Source organism: Falco peregrinus, chromosome 8 (assembly GCF_023634155.1).
Source record: "Falco peregrinus isolate bFalPer1 chromosome 8, bFalPer1.pri, whole genome shotgun sequence".
In the NCBI taxonomy this organism is placed as follows: domain Eukaryota; kingdom Metazoa; phylum Chordata; class Aves; order Falconiformes; family Falconidae; genus Falco; species Falco peregrinus.
The window spans coordinates 32,240,093-32,260,959 of record NC_073728.1 but is presented as its reverse complement, the minus strand read 5'-3'; the positions used below and the strand labels follow the sequence as shown (position 1 = coordinate 32,260,959).

The window sequence follows — 20,867 nt, the reverse complement described above, 5'->3', positions numbered from 1 at the left end:
CACATAAGATTCCTGCATCCAAATTATGGCTCCCACCCAAGACTGTTTCATTTTACAGGGATGTAATGCTCATTCCTGTATCACAGCCTTTCTGCTGAGGCGTTTCTATTGCAACATTGCCACTTGTAAATATAACTTGGGGATACCTACAACTTTAGGATGAAAGTTCCTGGCTGTACCTAGGTGCACTGACACCAGCAGAGTAAGCCATCAGAAATATCAGTCGAGCTGTCTGTCAGATAAAACATGCCAGGCTTTACCTAAGGGAGCCTCAGGAAAGTTATGGATGCAGATGATCAACAGCTCCTGTCAGAAAAACCTGCAGTTCAGCTGCTGCACCCTAATTCAACCCTATGTGAACACAACACACCAAAAAGAAGAAGAGGGATGAGATACTGAAAACTCAGCTCCAGTCAGCACCAGAAAAAGCACCCATTGATTTGGGATGCTGAGGGAAACCGGAGCCTGCCTTTCCCCTTCCTTGCGTACAGCAGGTGTTCACTCACAAGCCTCTTATCAAGTGGTGGAAATAGGAAAGCTCTGTCTGACCAACACGTGCTGTTCTTATAAACTTCTTTAACAACAGTAACATTTCGCATTTTACAGCCCTTCTTGCGCTGCAGGATCGCAATGCACTTTGCCACCTTAAACAATAAGCTGTGACGTGCTGGACCTGTGAGCAGCCGGACAGGAAGAGCTGAAGATACGAGGAGGTTTCCTTCAGGGGTGCAGGCTGGTGACGCAGGGGAAGCCCGTGTGTTCCCGGACAACTTCAATAGCAGGCGGGAAGGACGGGATGCCTGGACGTGGTGTCTGCATGTGCTGTTCCTGCCACAGAGCTGCGTTTGTTTTACGTTGCCTGAAGTGAGAGAGGTTATGCAAAGACAGTGGAGGTGCTAAGAATAACAGGATCTTCATCCTGAAGCCCTGTGAAAGAGTCACAGATACAAATTACCTCTCAACACTAAAACACAGCAATTCATACAGTCAAACTCATCAACTATTCATGCACACTAGCATTACAAAGTATAACCTCAGAGCAGAAACGTAAAAAAGCAGAGAAAATAGCTATCTCAAGAGGAATCTGGCCAGGATATTAAGAATGTAGCCTTCCTTTCCAGAAATTGCTTACAGGGTTCCTTAGTTGCACCAACAGCTTCAAAACTGTGAACCTCCAGTCTTAACTTCAAAAAAAAGTGCAGTTTTGATATCCAAGTGCCTCTTAGGGGCTCAAATGGATAGGTGTCAATCATTGAGTCATCAGCACCTACCCATCCATGGGAGCTTTCTATCTAAAAATCCCATTTATCAGCAGAATCCCAGGAGGATTACAGTATGATAAACACCTCCATGACAAGTCCTAAACTTCCACACTAACACATTCTTTTACTTAGCCATGTATAAAAGTGTAACACTGAAACACACAGCTTTCTTGAGCATCAATACCTAAGCCAAAGCAATCCTTTACAGCTTTCCCATTTGTTTCTGGATTGAGAATAAACTGAAGTTAATTCAGCACAATAGAAACATTGTGTAGAATTACACAATAGAAATATTAAGACAGTTTCAAGAGACTGAATACAAGATTTATATTCACTCCTACATGCTGAATGCCTCCTATAAGGAGGTACAAGTCCAGGCCAGTACCTGCCAAAGACCTGCTGTAAAGCTTCTGTGCCACAGATGTTCAGAGGACCTGTGCAAGGATAGGTCCAGATGAGGCATCAAGGATTGATGCTGCAACAGCCCACAGCTTTCCAGATCAAGGTTCTTCAAGTTTCATTTACTGTAGCTGAGAGGTGTGGGTATTTGCAACTCTGGTGCTTTAAGGTCTTACATAGTACTTATATCCATAATTCTATAGAAATGCTAAGGATGAAACATATAAACTTACACATGAACTCTTTGGTCATGCAGGATTTTTAAATATTTTTTTACAGATACTTGAAATAAAAAAATGCAATAGTGTTTCATAACAGATGACGGCCCCAAGTCCAGACTCCACCACTTGAAGGGAAACAGCACAGCCAAGAAATTGCAAAATGACAAGCACAGTTTTTCAAACAATCTGCAACTCTCCATTATCAACACACAGTACAAGCAGGACTGCGGATGGAAAGAACAATTTATTGCTGTCTGATAAAGAAAGCAGATAGGACTGCACTGGCAAAACAGCAAACAGAGATGCTCCTGCGGGTTCACGCTGTGGCAGCACAACACGTGGGCACCCAAGACCAGTTGAAATCAGGTCATAAAATCCAATTCATCAAAGTAACATTTTAAAAATAGATTGCTCCAGTTGGCTTCCTGTGAAACCTAACTGCTTCAGGCTGCTGCCTGAGCCACCGTTTGCACAGTGTCCACACACCAAAAGGAAAAGTAATGACATGGGAGGTTTTAATTCAGTTCCTGGAACAGCTCTCAGGGAAAACAGATACATAGACTGGAAGAACAAAAAGGAAGTCAGAGGAGGAGATCCCTTCAGAAGTCATTAGCCATAGCTTTAATGTAGCTATGTGTTAGATGGGAAGAAAAAAAAAAAAAGGAAGAGAGAAAAAAGGAGCTTAGTCCTGCTTTGTTTGCCTGTGCACTTTGCTTGCCTGCTAGTTAGGCAACTAGAGTCTGCCCTCCGCAGTGTCTTACTAGTTTAAAGATTTTGAGTTTTATCTGTATAAAGCTTCCATCTTGTCCATTTGACATTCAGGTACTTCATGTGCAAACAGAGGTCACTGCATACCCCAGGAGCAGGGCAAGAGGAAAAGGAGTGACAGACTCCCCCCACAAAACTCTCTTGTTCAGTTCCACAAGACCCCTGTCTTTGGGTTGGGGACATCTAGAAAAAAAGCCAGGGAGCAGGTTTGCTCCTTCCTAAATCTTCCAGGTAAACATGAGCCAAAGGAAGCCTTTGCTGGGGAGATGCAGCCACCAAAAAGTAAGGGCCGTGCTCTGGTCTAGGGAGCAATGAACGGGCAGTGGCATTGTACTGGGTCTGGCTGAGATGGAGTTGATTTTCCCCACAGCAGCCCTCAGTGCTGCGCTTGTGTTGGTAGCTAGAAAGGTGTTGGTAACACACCAGTGTTTTGGCTACTGCTGAGTGGTGCTCACACACCATCAAGGGTGTCTCTCCAACCTTCTAACCCCCCCTCACCAGTGGGACGGGGGTGGGCAAGATCTTTGGAAGAGACACAGCCAGGACAGTTGACCCAAAGTGATTAAAGGGATATCCGACATCCCATACCATGTGAGGTCTGCTCAGCAATAAAAACTATGAGAAAGGAGAAAGAAAGGGGAGCAGTCATTATTTATGACGTTTGTCTTCTGGAGCAACCACGATGCATACTGAAGCCCTGCTTCCTGGGAAGTGGCCGGACGTTGCCTGTTGACGGGAAGTAGAGAATAAAATCTTTTGGTTTTCTTTGCTTCCACACACTACTTTTACTTTATTAAGCTGCCTTCATCTTGATCTACGAGTGTTTTTCCATTATATTTTCTCACCCCCTGTATTACTGAGGAGGGGAGTAACAGAGAGGCTTGGTGGCACCTGGCATCCAACCAAGGTCAACCTACCACAGGCATTTACAGAGAGAGAGAGCTCCCACACCAGCCTCTGCAGTCCACGGACTGGTGACCAGTGCCTGTGCTATACCTCCCACTGTTTCTGTCTCTAAAGAAAAGAAATATAAAGATAACTCCCAAAGAAGAAACTTTCCTTTGTCTATATATTCCCATAGAAAAATGCAATCAGACTTTATTTCTGGTCAGTGTGAAAATTATTCTTCAGAGTAGCACTTAATTACAACTGTTTGCAGTTGTCTCATTCATGCTACATGGGGAATGTTGCTGGTAAATACAGGTGGTACGTGCAATCAATTCAGCACTCTTCAGAAGGCCATGGGTATTTATTCTACACTGGACAATGCCACATTAAGTGAATGGCCCCATTTGGAATAGCAACACACAGGTTTTACATTTGCTAGATATATTCCAAGAGGAAAAAGTATGAGGAAAAATGAGACCAAGAAAAGGAAATCATATACGATGGTTATAGCTCTGTTAAACTCTGCTGTGTGGAACCAGTCAGGAGGTACGTTCCCCAAGCCCACAGTAACTAATGCGCCCACGGGAGACATCCACAGCATAAACTTCAAGGCAGAGTGGTTGGCTCTGCAGCGAACGGGAATCTGGCACTCGTAAAAGACAACAAAAGCAGGATCAGGGCTGTAAATGGCTCCTGACAGCATTCTCTTCATAATGAGATCTCTGTGAAATATGGAATATATTAGCAAACCTGGGCTGGAAAGCAAAGCATTTTTAGGTAGGTGGAACTTTTTAATAGCATGCCATTAAATCTCTCTTACATTTAGCATTTAATAGATGTAACTTTCACAGCAGCATGCTCATTACAAAAAAGGCACAGGGGACCACACCAAATAGCGAGCAGAATGGACCCAGACCCCAAGTGCCTCGTTTTTTTAGCATACGGGTACCACCATGATGAGCAAAATCTGGATGTCTTAACACATTAAATTAGAAATATCCTTACTCTGCTACTAGTCCTCTTTGGTCCCATCCTGACAGGAGTTTGTCAGCTGAAATAAGGCCAAAATTTCTGCCTGTGTAAATTACTATAGCTCCTCCGCTGCCACTGGCATAGGGCCATTTTCTATGCCAGATGTAGCTCTGACCTACGTATATTTAAAAATACGGTCAGTGTAAAAAAAAATAAATCTTAAGACCGTTTGACTGGCTGGTGCGGACATAGGCAAAGTACGTTAGTCCCATTGCCAGGACTAAGGCCAAGATGTATAACCTGTCTGAAGCAGGTCACCTGCATCCATATATAGACACCTATATAAAGTGTTTTAAAAGAAGAGCCGAGTGTTTGCACATCTCTCTGATCTCACCTGTCACTTCAGCCGTGACCTTTGACAGTCCTACAGTAAAAGGGATTGGGGTGCTTTTCCTGGCCCATGCCTTGCCAACAGAAGGCAAAGGCATGCAGTGCTTTGTCAGGGTTTGCTCCACCGCCAGGGGATGGGTTTTTCAAGAACATGCGCACAAAGTCCATGCAGCCTCAAGAAAGCCACTTAGTACAGCTTTGTGCCTGATTATCCCCTTTTTATAGACAGGTTTGATGAGACTTCCCTATTCTACAACAAAGACTGTGACTATGTGTTCTGAAATGCTGTACTAATTCTGCCTATTATTGCTAATTACTATTATCTCCATTACTACAGCACACCAAGGGGACCTGAGGATGGCTGAGCCAAGCAAAGCAGTTATTGTTCATCCTGCACATCTTGAACACTGCTTGACTTCTGAGGTGGATGCTGTAAAAACCTGTCCTTTGACTACCTGAGTAAGAACCTAACAGCCATTGGTTTTGAACTATTGCACATGAGCATCATAGGGTTCCCATGCACAAACATCACAGAATCACAGAATGGTCAGGGCTAGACGGGACCTCTGGAGATCATCTAGTCCAACTCCCTGCTAAAGCAGGTTCTCCTAAATCACATTGCACAGGACCACATCTAGGTGGGTTTTGAATGTCTTCAGAGAAGAAGACTTCACAACTCTGGGCAGCCTGTTCCAGTGCTCTGTCACCCCCAGAGTAAAGAAGTTTTTCCTTATATTCATATGGAACTTGCTGTGTTTCAGTTTGTGCACCTTGCCCCTTATCATGTCACAGCACCACTGAAAAGAGCCTGGCCCCATCCTCTTGACACTCGCCCTTAAGATACTTGTATACATTGATAAAATCCCCTCTCAGTCTTCTCACCTCCAGGCTAAACAGGCCCAGCTCTCTCAGCTTTTCCTCATAAGAGAGATGCTCCAGCCCCCTCATCTTCTTCATGATCACAATGGAGCTGAACCTGGATCAAGCACTGAAATCAATCCCAATTGCAGCAACCAGGTCCAAGCTGCCAGTTACACCTTACTGCACAAGTCAACGATGAGGAAAAGCAGCTTTTCTTTAAAAAAAAAAAAATAAAATAATCTTTTCCCACGATAAGGGCTTACATGCTGGGAAGTGTCATTTTTACAAACTCCAATTACCCACACAGATCAGCGTTAACTGATCTGAACTCATCTAACCAACAGGTTTTTCCCTCTGCTCGGTTTTAGAACCAGAGGTGTTTCAAACAGGGCCTGTGTTAACAACTTTCTTCTGGCCTCAAATAGTTCAAGACCATCTCGTTAGGAATTTGATAAATAACCTGAAGCAGCAGACAGATTACAGGAATCTGTAATAGATAGCTGACCTATTTAACACCCCAGCTAACTTTTGAGCAGGACTGAGTTGAATAGGAGCAAGCTGTTAACAGGAGATTCGCACACCGTAGATCTGAGTCCTTGAAGCTCACAAGATCATTACTATTTACCCAGTAGGCATGACTTGCTCCTTTGGGCTAAATTTATCTGAATGCTTCAGACTGGCTCTATTAGCATCACTCCTGAACTCTCTGCCTCAGCACAGAAAAACAGAGCAGGAAAGTTAAATTGCTGTGAACACAGTGGCAGTCAGATCCAAGGAGGCTGGCTCTTCATGACATATTTCTCTGAGCAAGAGGCATTAAACGTGAAGCAGAACACCCAAGACTTTGGCTGTGTCTTCACTTCATAGGGAAATGACTTCTCTCCAGAGCGTCAAAGCAAGACAAGCATTTGGTGTAGTCACCATTAAAAGACTGCAGTGTGATAATGATGGTCTTTGATGGTGATGGGCATCTCCTATAAGAGAAAACCTTGATATTTTTCCTGTGATTTGCAGTACCTCCTATGGCTACCTTCCCCACTCTGAACATGGTACATGCACAGGCTTTGCCTGTTCCTTCCTTTCACTATGTGCCCAGCCAAAGTTTGTCAATTTTTTTCTCTGACGTGTCAGAAAATCTACCTTTGGCTTTCCATCCCAAAAGCTCAACTCCAATCAAACCTCTTACTGTCTCATTTATGTGATTTCCTTTGGCTTCTGACCTTCCCCACACTGACATCACCCGCTTCCCTTCCATGAAGGATGCAGACTGTGATCCCTTTTTCTGCCAAGTGCCCTCCAACTCTGAAGTGCTCTGCTAGATGACTTGGTTGCATTCTTCTATGTTTTTAGGTTTCCCTACAGTTTTCTCATTTCTTCCCTATTTTTCTGCTTGTACCTATTCCCAGCCATTCCCCCTGCTCCACACCCCGTGCTAGAATCCTTAATTCCTCTGGCTTGTCATTTAGGTGTCTTTAAAAGAAAAGCATAGCGAAAGATAATTCTTTGGTTAAATGAACTCATAACCCAGTGACAGCATTTATTGTAAGCACGTGATGGCAGGGATCATCTTTTTGTCCAGTGTCATGCAGCATCTGCTTCAAAACCAACTAATCAGTGACTGAGACAATAATACAAATAATAAACTCTGGTAAAGAACCATTGTAACATGGTGACAATATAATAGGCCCTACAGGAGGATAGCCCTATTGGAAGTTTTATTGCATCCACTCACAATCCTTCAAATGCTCTCCTGTACCTATAGCTTCAAGAGCTACACAGACTGACCGGTACAGCACTTGAAGGGCCTGCTGAAACGAAAGGCAACCCGCTGAAACTTTTCATCTGGAGATTCCACTAAACTTGTCCCGTGGGAAAAGACAGTAGTAAACAGTGGAAGAGAAACACAGTCCAGACATTTCCACAGAAAGTAAATCTGCTTCCACAAAGTACTGCATTTTTCTTGCTAGCTATTACCTTTAGCCTCTTGCAGATTTATTTTTACTACAATTTAAACATATCTGTTACATACCATAACGTTATTATGAGAGACACTAAAGCAGCGAAGTATTCTAGGCACTTGATACCATTTTACAAAACAGGGAATTAAAGCCAGTGATGACTATAGATCACTGCAGCAGCCACCGATGCACATGACCCCCCTTCCGCCTTACTTCTTATACCTCCAGACAGAGGGCAAGACGAACAAAAATTGTGGAATTACTCCCAAGGTTGCAGTGTGCTTTCTCTTGCTGTTTAATTAGGGAGAGCAAAAAAGGAATTAAAATGCATCCAGTGGGATGAACTTCTGCCTGCTCCTACTGGGCTTTAGGCACACCACTGGGCTCACAGCCCACAGCCTAGAGCCACTGAAGCTACCAGCTAAGCCTACACATCTCATATTGAAAACTGCCTGGGGCTGCCACACACCTCAGAAACACAGAATAGTTTGGGCTGAAAGGGACCTTTACAGGTCACCTAGTCCAACCCCCCTGCAATGAGCAGGGACACCTTCAACTGCATCAGGTTGCTCAGAGCCTCGTCCACCCCAACCTTGAATGTTCCCAGGGATGGGGCATCTACCATCTCTCTGGGCAACCCGTGCCAGTGTTTTACCACCCTCGCTGTACAACATTTCACCTTATCTAGTCTGAATCTAACCTCTTTCAGTTTAAAACCATTACCCCTTGTCCTATCGCTACAAGCCCTACTAAAAAGTCTACACCCATCCTTCTTATAAACCCCCTTCAAGCATTGAAAGGCTGCAATGAGGTCTCCCCAAAGTCTTCTCTTCTCCAGGCTGAACAACCCCAAATCCCTCAGCCTTTCCTCACAGGAGAGTGTTCCACTCCTCTGGTTTTTTTTGTCCTAGCCGTGAGGCTTGCATTTCATTTTTCACTAAGCTGCTTTAAATAAGCAAAAGTTTACACAAGGGCCTCAGGTTTTGGCTTCATAGTGTATACTCTATTAAGTCTAATAAAACACATTTAAACAAATAAATTCTGTCTTCATTAATCAACTTAGCTTTTCAGTGTTCCAACACTGATGGACGTCTATTCGTATCAAGACAAACTATGGTACAGCGTAACTTTCCACTCCTGAAAAGCACTGCTGCAAAGCTCTTTGTTTTCAACTTGGATGCTGTTTGGCACAACAGTTTGACATTCACTTACAAGACTGGTGAAAAATATGCACTGCTAATTTTCCTAAGTGCCATGTCAGCGTCTCTGGGGGCTATGTGTTTGTCTGCCTTCCCATACAGTAATATGACTTGCTCCCAGCTAATAAAGTGGACTTCACATCAGCTAAGGAGGGACTTTAGTTAGGATGTCTCCCTTTCTTCATTATTGAATGATATATTCATGGCAAAGAGCTAAAGTTGATAACATCTTTAAAATACTTTTTTTTTTTTTTTTCCCCAATAACATGGGGGATACAAGCTGATAATCCCTGCAGATCTCCTTTTTCTCCCCCATTGCCCCCGTGGTTTATCATGTCCAATTAGCCATCTGCCATGCCTGCACTGCCATACAAAGGGAGCCCGCTCTCCTCTACCACAGCCCATCAGCAGGGCTATTGTCCCAGCTGACAAACAAGAATCAGACACTATTGTTTCCAGCTGACCATGCTGCTCCCAGTGTAGGCTGCCAGTTGCCATTAAAACAGCGGGAATGCCAGGGTACACTCCAGGAGTCAGGAACCATGCCAGCCACACTGATATTACCAAGGAACCTTTACAAAGCTTTTTTCACTGCGTACATTCTAACTTCAGGTAACATACCAACCTGGGCCAGCTACCACTCTTCATATCCTGGCTGCACCAGAGCATGCCTGACCTATTGCCTTCACTGTTTTACTGAGCGCTCACCTTGCAAAGGAAAGGCTCACAGCACCCAGGAGAGCACAACACCTTGGAGTCAAATCTTTCCTTGCAATGATTTTTTTTTTTTTTCCATTTTAAAGGTAAGGCATGTCTTCTGTCACTTAAGCACAGCTTATTATGTGCATTACAAAAAAAAAAAAGTTGTTTAAAAAACCTGAAAACTCCACTAAGTCTACACGGGTACCAATTATGCGAGAAGGCTAATTTAATTTCTCTCACAAACAGCACACACTCACCCTTTTCCCAAGGCCACTTCACTAACAGAAATGACCAGAGCAGCTGGCCTGCCAGTCACCGAGATGTTAAATTGAAGATCATTTCCTCTTATTATTCTCAGCAAAGCATGATGTGACCTTACGCTAAAAACTACAGTCTGCCTAATTATGGCAGTTTTGTTCCATCAGCGAAACTGAAATGCTGGTTCATGTAATTAAGGTTACAAAAAAAGGAATTTCATTTTTAGTTTTAAAGGCAATTTGTTGCCTTGAAGCAGGAATGTGACAAATTAGGCCTATGTACCTACATGCTCTCAGTCATCATATCGGGCAATTTGGAAGAAACAGAAAACAATCCTAGATTTTAGTAACAAAGCCACACATGTTGATAAGAGAGAAAGAACCCAAATAAACCACAATTTATTCTAGGCACTAGTTAATGAAAATGAGCAAGCAAAATGAATATTTATATTTAAACAGAGAAACAGAATTATCTCTTAAGCCTTTGATTAGGAAACAGGAATTGTTTAAACTTCAATAAATGTTTCACACAGTATTTCACATGCCAGCGTTGAACACACATATTTTTAATATACCACTTTGAACCATCACTGAATAGTTCAAAAATAAAGTAAGTGAAAAGCAACTGAAACTAATGTTATTCCACAGTAATCGCATACATAATGACTTTCACAATGACTTCCAAAAGAGAAAAATCTTTGCCCTGGATTCAAATACAGGGTTTCTTCTGAACCAAACCTGAAATAAGACATGAAAACTTAAGTATTTTGCTGAAATATTGCTCCATTTTTAGCCTGGAATGCTCTAAGTCCCCTTCGAACACATTGCAGGCCACATATCGCACAGGTTACTGACTCAAACCTAGATTTACAATTGCCATTGTGGTGCCTGGGCCCAGTTCTGTCTTCAGTTACACCCATGAAAACTCCCGAACAATTCCTCTCAAGTCCTCTGGATCTGCACGACAGTAATGCAATCTGTCCCAGAACTGGAGGGGGAGGGGGGGATAAAATATTTCTTTTACAACCCTCCACACTTTAGAGTTGTCCATTCAGACAACCATATTTGACTTCTCTTTTCATATCCAGCTTTCTTTTGCAACACGTATACTGTAATATTCACTGTTATTCTTGCCAGATTTGCCAGGCAAAATTCCCCAAGTGGCAGAGTCCCTTCAGTTAAACACAGGGTGCATGTGCCATGCAAGGCTGTAAAACGGGAGTTGTTTATCCAAAGAAATATTAAAAGCAGGACACCAGTCCAAATCAAACAAAAGCACAAATACTTCTAAGTTGTTTCATGACTGACTTTAAGTTCCAGCCATAAAATGCATAGCACTGTGGGTTTATAAGGCCTAATACTCCATAAGTATTTTCTTTGATATAACTATGAAGTACTTAAAATACCACTGGGTACTATACGGTACATGTCGCCATGGAGCAATAAAGCTGCTATACATCCATAACCAACCTTCCTAGGGACCTCAAGGTCACAGCAGCTGAAACAACAGAATACTTCATCCCCCACCTTCAAAAGGCCCAGAGCACCTGTCTGGCCGGAGGACTCCCCAGCAGGCTCTTAACACGAGGGTGTGCTTGGAAATGAAACCCAAAGAAAACCCCCTACCAAACCCATCAAAGCTGCTCCCATTTTTAAACTCTCATGTTTCCCCAGCAGGTTATTATCATCGGACTTGACAAAATACACTATGGGAGGCAGGTATTGGGAAACAGCGATAGTTGCGTTTGCCTGGCCAAGCTGGATGTTCAATTGCATCCATGTAGCTCATCATCCCAAAACACACATGGCCATCTAAGGCCACATGCAAAATGGGCTACAGAAGCACTAGGACGGTTGTACAGGGCTCCTCTCTGGTGACTTTGGGACAGCACTTTTCTTCTTTCAGTTTCAGCCTCAAAACACAGTGTCAGCAACAGGTCCGTCCATCCCGTTCCCCCCCCACCAATAACTTCTGTAGGTGCCGTATCAAGCCTTACTGCATTGCCTGTGAACTTTACTAATGTCTGTGCTATAAGCTTACATTCCCTGTTGCACGGTGTCCTGGAAATTGAAGATTGTGAACTTCAATGCATAGCAGCTCTAAACAGAAGCTGGGTGTGAAAGGCCTCTTCCTCTGGAAGTAATTCTGTTCAGCGTTAATTGAGTTAATATCAATAGAATAAATATCTTCCTACTGCCCTATAACACAATGCAATCTCATCCAGAAGAACATTGTAAATTACTATCAGTTGTCACCCCCATTGCCCTGTATGTACTTCTCAGTGAGAAGAAAGGAAGAAGTATGTGCAATAAATGCTTTTCTGAACAGAAATCACCAAAGTAAATTGCTCCCTTCCAGTATCAAACAGAGATCCTTCCCTTTTTACACAAGACCCCACAAATCAGCACGTTCTGCCCCATTTCTGAGCAGCGTCTGTAGGACGAGATAGGAATGACTGTCCTCTTCCCTACCAAGAACTCTTGATTCACCTATAGATCCTTTGCCACATCTACATGCCAATTCCTGGACTAGCAGAGCTCCCTCCAAGAGTCCTGAGGAGGAGATGGGACAACAGCAGGGCAGAGCCACACAGCCTTCTCCATGCACTGGGCTACCCGGTGACAAGAGGCTTAGGAGGATCTGGGTCCCCACATGATAGCCGTCCTCCTCCCTCACATCAATCACATGAAAAACCACCTACATTAGACAATAAGAAAGGAACAAACCTCATAATCCTGACAGGGTCAGAGGTCAAAGCCTCCAGAGAGCAGTGGAGATTTTAATTAACAGCATCACCTCAAAGAACACAGGAGCTTTCCAAGTGGTAGGCACAACCTGACGGTCTTTTCTACAACAGAAACTCCTTTATGAGCACACATTACCAGACCAGGCCTTACAAAGTCTCAAGGTGAGGAAGCCAGGCATCACACGAACACCTCACCCCCAGTGACAACTCGACTGAATCAATTTATCTGCTCTATGAGGAAACACTTGATTCCATCAACCTCAAGGAGCACTTCTCTGCAGACATCATTTCAAGCACGTCTATTGATCAAACAGCCTGGCCACTGCCAATCATTTTAAAGTTATTAAGTAGCGGAGCTGCCAGTCACTTGTGCACAAATGAACAAAACTGGAAGTATAGCTGCCTGGTGGAAAGCAGAAAGCAAACAGAATAATTCATTGCAGTCAAAGGAGATGGAACAATATCAATTTTCAACTCACTCACAGGAAGTATCGATAACAAAGTCAGCATCTTCATATCAGACATAATCAATGTTATACTTAAGTGCCATAAAAATAAATCAGAAAATAAAACTGTACCTGCTAGCGGATAAGAAATATCGATGATTACCTTTTCCAGTAATTGGTAGTTTGCTAAATTGTTCTGCCACTGACCTCTGTAAATATTTAAAATTTTGGTAAAGGTTTTCCTTACATGTTTCACCCCTGCTTCCAAAACATACTGCAGAAATTCCTGCAGCTTCGGCACAAAAGTAAAGCTTCCCTTCTGTGTCTGTATCCAAGGGGTATCTGTCATTTGTATGCTTTACAAGGTGACTTACTTTATGTTTGAAACAAGCAGTATTTGGAGTCAGTTCCATGCAATATAAAAGTCTTAGTATACATTTAATATAGACTACTCAGAGTTCCAGAGAACTTGCTCATATTTTATTTGTCCACAAAATAGACATGAAACTTACCAAGACATACCTAGGCATAGATTTGGTTTCTTATTCAAACATAAGCTCAAACAGAAGGGATAGATGTTGCACAGAAATTATTGCCGCAATTCAGCAGCCAGCATTATCCCAGAAATCAGAGCTGCAGACTGTAGTAGTCATTTCTGCCCTTAAAGTCCCTCTGCCTGTTAATTTTTATGCCAGTTACATGGGAGTGATTCTCTAAAAGGAGACTGAATTACTCTGTGCGTGTATCTGATGGTGAAAATTAGAATAGTCCCTACCCTGCCTGCCTCCTGAGAGGTTTAGCTGACTGCCAGCATCAACCACACAGGTGTTAAATCCACGCTTTTTCTTAAAAAGTCCTTCCTAGTTCTCATCAGTGTAAGCATCAGAACAAACCTTCCTTTATTACCTCTTGTTAATTCTTCCAGTTTTACTTTCCAGGTACAGCTCAGAGAGCTGCTATCTCAGTTGCCATAGCTGATAAGGGACTGCTACCTCCAAGTGTTTGGGGTGCTGCTGGGGGAGCCGCTCTGTTCTCTGCATCAGCCTCCTCTGCTGGTACCAGGGAGCAGCCTATCGATCCTCCCAGCTCAGCGCGAATCCCAGCCAGTTGCTAAAAGCCTCCAAGTGAGACAGTAGTTGTTTGAATTCCATTTTTTTCACTGAGAATAACGAGTTCATGCTTTTTCATGTAGTGGCTATGAATTTGGGAAGAGTTTAGACAGTTCAGTGTATGCTTGTGCTATTAGAGCAGCTAATCTTTAAACCACATAGGTTCATTTTTTATTTGATATGAATGTTCAAGGGTATGTAAACCACAACAGTTATGCTTTAGAGATTCAGCATATAAATCAGGACAGAAGGAATAAAAAAAAAAAAAAAAGCGCGCTGGTATCAACGGAAGAAGGATGCTAAGTCAATGCAGGTCTCTGCAGCTACTACAGAGCAGACCCTATCTCACAGTCCTTACTCGGGCACAATTGCTATTGACAGCCAAGAAGACAAGTGGGAGAGTCAGTTGTGTCCTGTCTACAGCTGTTCTCCTCAGCCCCACATCAGCTGTTCTCTCTGCCATCCATTAAAACTAACTTCAGACAGGCACAAGAGCAGCGCACAAACCCCAGAAGTGAACGGTGGCACAAACAATGCAGGAAACAGCACACAGTGCAATTTCACACGAGTCTTGTCTGCTCTCATGCTTTTTTCCCCCCCTACTTCCCAGTGATGTTGTGTGGCTGTTGTAACAGCTGACAACCAAAATGAATAGGGTTTTTTCATGTCATCTTTTTGGACACAAGATGCTACATAACAGCACAGAAACAAGAATTTTGCCACCTCCTTCCACAAAGCTTAAGGTAGGTGAAACAACCACCAGGGACGGCCTATGCATGTATGGTTCAGCACAAGGATGTGGCCTAGGCACCTTTCCAAGTCCAGGTTCCTGTGATTTTCTCCCCTCAGCAAGCCAAAGTGTTAGGAGACTTTCTGAAATCTCCAGGTTAAATGTATAAGGCAGGTGACAAGCGTATTCATGGATCTACAGGTGAACGTTCAGGTGGAAGCAGATTGGGAGAAATGGCTAGCCACATGACTTCCTGTACTTTTTCCTCACTTAGGAATACTTTTTTCATGTAAGATAGACAGATTTGATTCTCTCCAAATTCAATTCTGCTAACGTGCTTATGTTGAGAAGGCAGTGTCACAGAGAAATGATTCAGCTTTGGGTGAAAGAAGGGAAAAAGAAAAGGTGGGGGAAAACTTAATTAACAGGTTCCTTTCAGAAGAAAAATTGGTGGGTTATTTTTCTTTTTATAAACAAATCTGTCATTGTTGAGACTTCAGAAATGAGCTTGTAACCAGGTAGGCGATCAACAGGCAAATATCCTATGGCTTAATGGCTTGTGGATCACAAGATACGCACAGCCAGACCTTATTATAGTTATCCTCTAGATCAAAGAGTTTTCACACAAATGGGGTACAGTCTATCATAGCAGGGAGCTGCTGCAAGCCTTCAGGATTTTAAAGTTTTGGTGATTACATTATTATTTTTTTTTTTGTAACTGGAGCTCAAAGCACTGTGTGTAGCTAATGAGCAGGTAGAAGGAGGAAAACAGCTGAAAAGGAAAGTCTTGACAAACAGCCATGACAGTAAGTTTCAGTCCTAGACTCTAAGGGTCAATCCCCTTATGAAACAAGTATTAAATCCTTTACAATTTTTAATTAAAAATCTGTGAAGAAGCCTATAATACTGCAGATTTTGTCGGGGGGTGGGCAGGGAAGGCAGACCACAAGTTGTTTCTGTTGAGATGCTGACCCTGTGCAAAGCCCTGCTTCAGAGCGGTGGGCTCCCACACAAACACCACTTCACAAACGGGTGGTGCAGCAGGGACCCCCAGCACGTACCCAATGCCCAGAGAATTTAATTAGCCACCGCATCATTAGCGAAGGCCCCACACCACGCTCTGCTGTAGCCCAGCTACACTTCAACTCCAGCATCCCCTGAAACGGGAGACCGACCCACACGGCTCTCGCCCTGCCCTAAGATACTTCGCCAGCCCGTCCCCGCGAGCTCAGCACCCCGGGCCGGCAGCGGGGCCGCGGGCGAGCTGTGCCCGGGCCGCCTCTGCCTCGCTGTCCACCCGCGGGCGGCACGGGGGGCGCCGGCGCTTCGCCCGGGCGGACCGGGGCGGCAGGGCAGGCAGCCGGCTGCGTCCGAACACCGGCGGGTACCCGGGCGGCCGCCGCCGCTGCCCGGGGCGGGGGGCGGCGGGGCCCAGCCGGCGCAGCCTCCCGCGGCGGCGACAAGGCGGCGGCTCTCCCCGAGCATCACCGCGGGGCTTTTGTGCCTGCTCGGGGCGGGGGCCCGGCCGGTCCCCTCCCGAGGCGGTCGGCGGCGGGAGCGCAGCCCCGCAGTAGCATCCTCCTCCCGGGGGCGGGAGCGGGGACAGGGGAACGGACGAGCCGAGGGGCTGCGGCGGACAATGCGAGGAGGCAGACGGGGACCCCCTCCATTCCCTCCTCTCCCCTCCCCGCGGCTCCGCTGCCGGCGGTGCCCGCGCCGCCGCCGCCAGCCCCGCATCCCGCGGCGGAGGCAAGGCCCGGCGCTGCCCCGGCCCGTTCGCCGCGGCTCCCCTACCTGTTCGGAAGAAAGCATCCACCTCGGAGTCGGGGACAGCGCCTTCCTCCGCCGCCCCTTCGGCAGGATTCATGGCTGGGGGAGAGGCGGCGGCGAGCCCGGCGGCTGGTAATATCCAGTGAGTTAGGGAGGAGGAGAGCCGAGAGAGAGGGAGGGAGAGAGGGAGGGAGAAGAGGAGGGAGGGAGGGATGGAGGCGCGTTTAGCAGCGAGCCCAGCCGAGCGCCGCCCGGATCATCCCTTCCGCGGTGCCTGCGGGGCGGCTGCCCCGGGGCTGGGCTGCGCTGCCCCCGGGCTGCGCTGGGCGGCGCGGCCCGGGGCGGGGTGCGGGTGCCGGTGCCGAGCCTCGCCGCCGGCCCCCTCCCCTCCACCCGCTATTGTTCCGACCTGCTCCGCTCCCCCGCGCCGCCGCTGCCCCTCGCCGCGCTGAGAGCCCAGCCCGGCCCGGCCCCCGGCGGCCGCCCCCGCCGCTTCCCTACCGGCACTTCCTGAGCCAGGCCGGGCCGCGGGCCGGGGAGGCTGAGGCGCCCCCCACCGCCGGGGCAGCCCCTCCGCGGGGCGCGGCCGCTCCGCGCAGCAGCGCGCCCGGGACGGGGATGCAGCGGCCGCCGGCGGAGCGGGCCGGGCACAGGTGCGGGCCCGGGCGCCCCAGCGGGGGGTGGGTTTCTTTATTCCCTACCCCCCGGCGCTCCGCAGCCGCACGGCTGAGCATCGCCGGCCTGCGCCGCTGCCATGTCTCCCCCGATGAATAACCGCGGGGGCACGGCGCAGCGCTCGGCTGTCAGCTGGGCAGGTACTCGGCGCGCGAAAGTGAACGCCGGTGTGATTTACACGGCAAAACAAAAAACAAACAAACAAATTTTTTCTTTGTTTTGGAGTTTGGCGGCGGGTTGGGGTTTTTTTTGCGGGGGTTTGGGGTTTTTTTGTTCCTGGGCTGTGGGGTACAATTGCTTTGGAAACGATCAATGAAACTGCACGTTGCTGCAGGTATGCCTTCGTATGTTATCCTTCACAGTCCCAGGTAATGAGAGAGCCAAAAAAAAAAAAAAAAAAAAAAAAAAAAGAGTTTGAAAAGCCAAGACCCTGGTCCCCACTCAGACACTGATTCAGCTAGCTAAATAATTTTGATTTCTCTGCCATAGCTCCAATATTTGTGATTTGGGATGACAATTGTTGTCTCTAAAGGAGCACTGTGAGGAACACTTGTTTGTTAGCAGCTGAGCTGGGTATTATTCCCTGAGACCAGCTATCAAGATTTCAAGCACAGACAGAAAGACAGATGTTTGCCATTTGGGCGCTTTTCTTTCTTCTCCTGTTCACCTGTTGAAGTCTCACCAGCTCCTCATTCTTCTACAGTCAGGTAACAGCTCTAGAACTAGCAGCCTGCTTAAGGAGAAATTTGCTGTTCCCCCTATTAAAAAGACCATTGTAAAACAGGAGTTACTCTCACAACTCACAGTTGTTCGTCCTCGCTACCTCTACCATTGGAAAGAAAAAGCAACTGTTGGAGCAATCACCCCTCTGGCTGCACTACCCTTGGATAACCCATCCTTGGTGCAAAATTGCATCTCCCACCCTCAAGAACACAAGTATTTTAGCCGGCAAGTCCTCGTGCCCTCAGTGTCATTATCCTGCAGGGGTAGTGCCCAAACACCACTCCTTTGCCACTGAAAAACTCTGATGTTTAAGGGACTCTATAGATGCACAGGGAGGAAGTCAGCTGTAGAAGATAAGGACAAAACATCTCTGGGAACCTGGTCACCACGAGGGGGAACTCGCTGGAGCACTTCAAAAGAGCTAAGTATCAGTCTAGTGCAGCTTAAGAAAAAAATACTCCAAAACAGAAGTCTCAGACCAACTGGTTGTAAGTAGTAGTCTCTGGATCAGACCTCAGTCTGTCAGGTATGTTAGCAGCTGAGGCTGGCAGAACCTTTCCTGTTTCAGCTCAGAGTATTTTAAGCAGAGGACCACGGGTTTGCTCCATCTGATCTCTTCTCAATAGAGTGTAGAGGAAGAATGGGTTTGGATGGATGCTCACTGACTAGATATATTGCACTTGATAAAAAGGCTGAAAATTTCCCTGCAGAAACTTAGCTGTCAAAATGGCATTGACCTGGCAGGATGAGCACAGAGATCCCAGTCACATAGTCTCTGACCTTACTGTTTACTACTGGAATTGAAAGAGAATTGAGAAGCAAATCATATGTCACGCCCGGGGACAGCAGAAATAGAAGGAAATATCCTATACAGATCTATCTAGCATTTAGTTTCCCCCTGGTTGCCTTATTCCAGCCCTTCTGATCTCTGATCTACTGCCCATTTCCCAAGCCTAACACCAGCTGCTTTTAATTGAAGACATTTACCTTTTTATGTTTATGGATAAAAAGGGTCGTTTCACAACTATCTTCAGAAAACATCAACACAAAAGCTATGTCCAGGCTCGCAAAGCTCATTGCGGACATTTGTGCTGCCTCTGAGCTCATCTCCTTAGAACAACCAGGATGCCAGGACCACCTCCGTATTAGTAACACCAGCAATAGGGCATTACCACAAGCACCAGACCTTCTTCAGTGACCATTCACCCCTTCCATATCACACCAGGATGCAGAAAAGCCTTCCAACCGCCAGACATAAGCCAGCTACATTATTTCAAATCCCATCTTAAGATCTCATCTCTGAATATTCTCTTCCCACAACTCAGATTCCCTCCTTAACCCTCATTCTCCCCCAGACTCTTACATACAGGTTGAGTTGTGAGTGTGCACTAAAGCCTTGGTAGCTAGGAAGAACGTGGCTTCCTTGTAAAGCACTTTGAATCCACCCAGGATTTGGTACAATCTGGTGATTTTTAGAGTCAAAGCATTCCTCCTTCAGGAGCATTCTTAGAAGCTACAGGAGTTACCTATAAGCAGAGAAGGTTTCAGATCATCCAAAGGGAATTAACATTGTCAATGACAGAGAAATTTATATTCTCCTTGCCTAAGAACCCTGCAGGCGTGGCCTACGGCATCAGCTGTAGAAATTATATAGGCTACAGAAAACATCTGTGTCTGTATAACCTGCAATCAAATGCATTAGAAACTGCTGGGGGAGGGAGAGCAGTTTGTTTAGCTGACCTACCATCCTGATACCTACACAGGCTCCTGGTTAATGATTAAACAAGTTAAGGCACTTAGATTTGACCATATAAGATACTAGTATCTTCTGAAAACAAATAACTATTTTTTTCACAGAACTTCATTATAACAAGAAGGGTCCCAGATCTCTCATACTCTGAAACAAATGGGAACTTCTACTTTTTAAAGAGTAAAGGTGTTCAGATGTTTTTTTTTAATCCAGTTTCATTAAAGTATGTTAAGACTAAGCCATGCATTTTTGTTGCCTGTCTCTGCTGTGCAAGGAACAGCAAGTTTGTTCTTCTCTGCTTGCAGCTCCACTGGCCAGCGAAGTCCTGCACAGTATATTCACTGCTTTCATGGCATTACCACTGAAGCAACAGTCCTGCTGTCACATTTTGCACACACCTCTCATATGCACACACCACGGCAATGCATGACGGGGAGAACCACATTCAGGTATCAGTAAATTTTAGTGCAACCCCAGACGTTAAGCTAGCTACTATGTTTATTAACATTGCGAGCAGAACAGGGCTGTCACTGTAAAATATCATTAACAACTAGGAACCACCATGACTTCAGTTCAAGACCCGGCAACAAGTTTACAGTTTTTGTTGTTCAAAGAAGAGCTGTTAAATATAGAATTAAATACTTTCTGCAATGTATAATTCACTTTCCAGATATAATGCTGAAGGCACCTACAGTTTCCTTGAAAAACAAAATACAAAAAAACCCAAAACCCTGTAGAATTACATAAGCCAAAATACACTAGTTTCACTGACAGATACTGCTTTAATCTTTTGCATGGCTCTACTTGACAAATACCTCAATCCACACCGAACAACTTAGTTAGGTATGAATGCTTTTCTTCGTGACAGCCCCTAAAACTGCTCAAAGATCAGAAACTGTCATGCAGTCTTTCAGTTTAAGGCCTTTGCTACAGTCAAGTTTTCCAATGGGATGGCAATAGGTAGCATCTGAGATGAAATGTTTTTTTAGCTAAATCTCAGGAGCTTGCAAACTATAGGATGGGAGGAGGGAGAAGAATTT

At 45.5% G+C, this 20,867-nt stretch overlaps 1 protein-coding gene across 8 annotated transcripts in view; it reads right to left on the bottom strand.

The window, feature by feature from the left end:
* KALRN (kalirin RhoGEF kinase) overlaps positions 1 to 17,094 on the bottom strand; it is a 528,424-nt gene extending 511,330 nt beyond the window's left edge. For 2 of the 8 annotated variants that reach the window (XR_008748289.1, XR_008748288.1), the window contains exon 1: positions 16,704 to 17,079. Coding sequence is in view for 6 of the 8 variants with exons in the window: in XM_055811375.1 (XP_055667350.1) it covers positions 16,704 to 16,776 (73 nt within the window). In the remaining 2 variants the exon portion in view is untranslated. Of the gene's footprint in view, positions 1 to 16,703 lie in introns of all 8 variants that reach the window. The other 6 variants (XM_055811370.1, XM_055811372.1, XM_055811374.1 and 3 more) reach the window with 4 other exon arrangements.
* Positions 17,095 to 20,867: the final 3,773 nt, after the last annotated feature.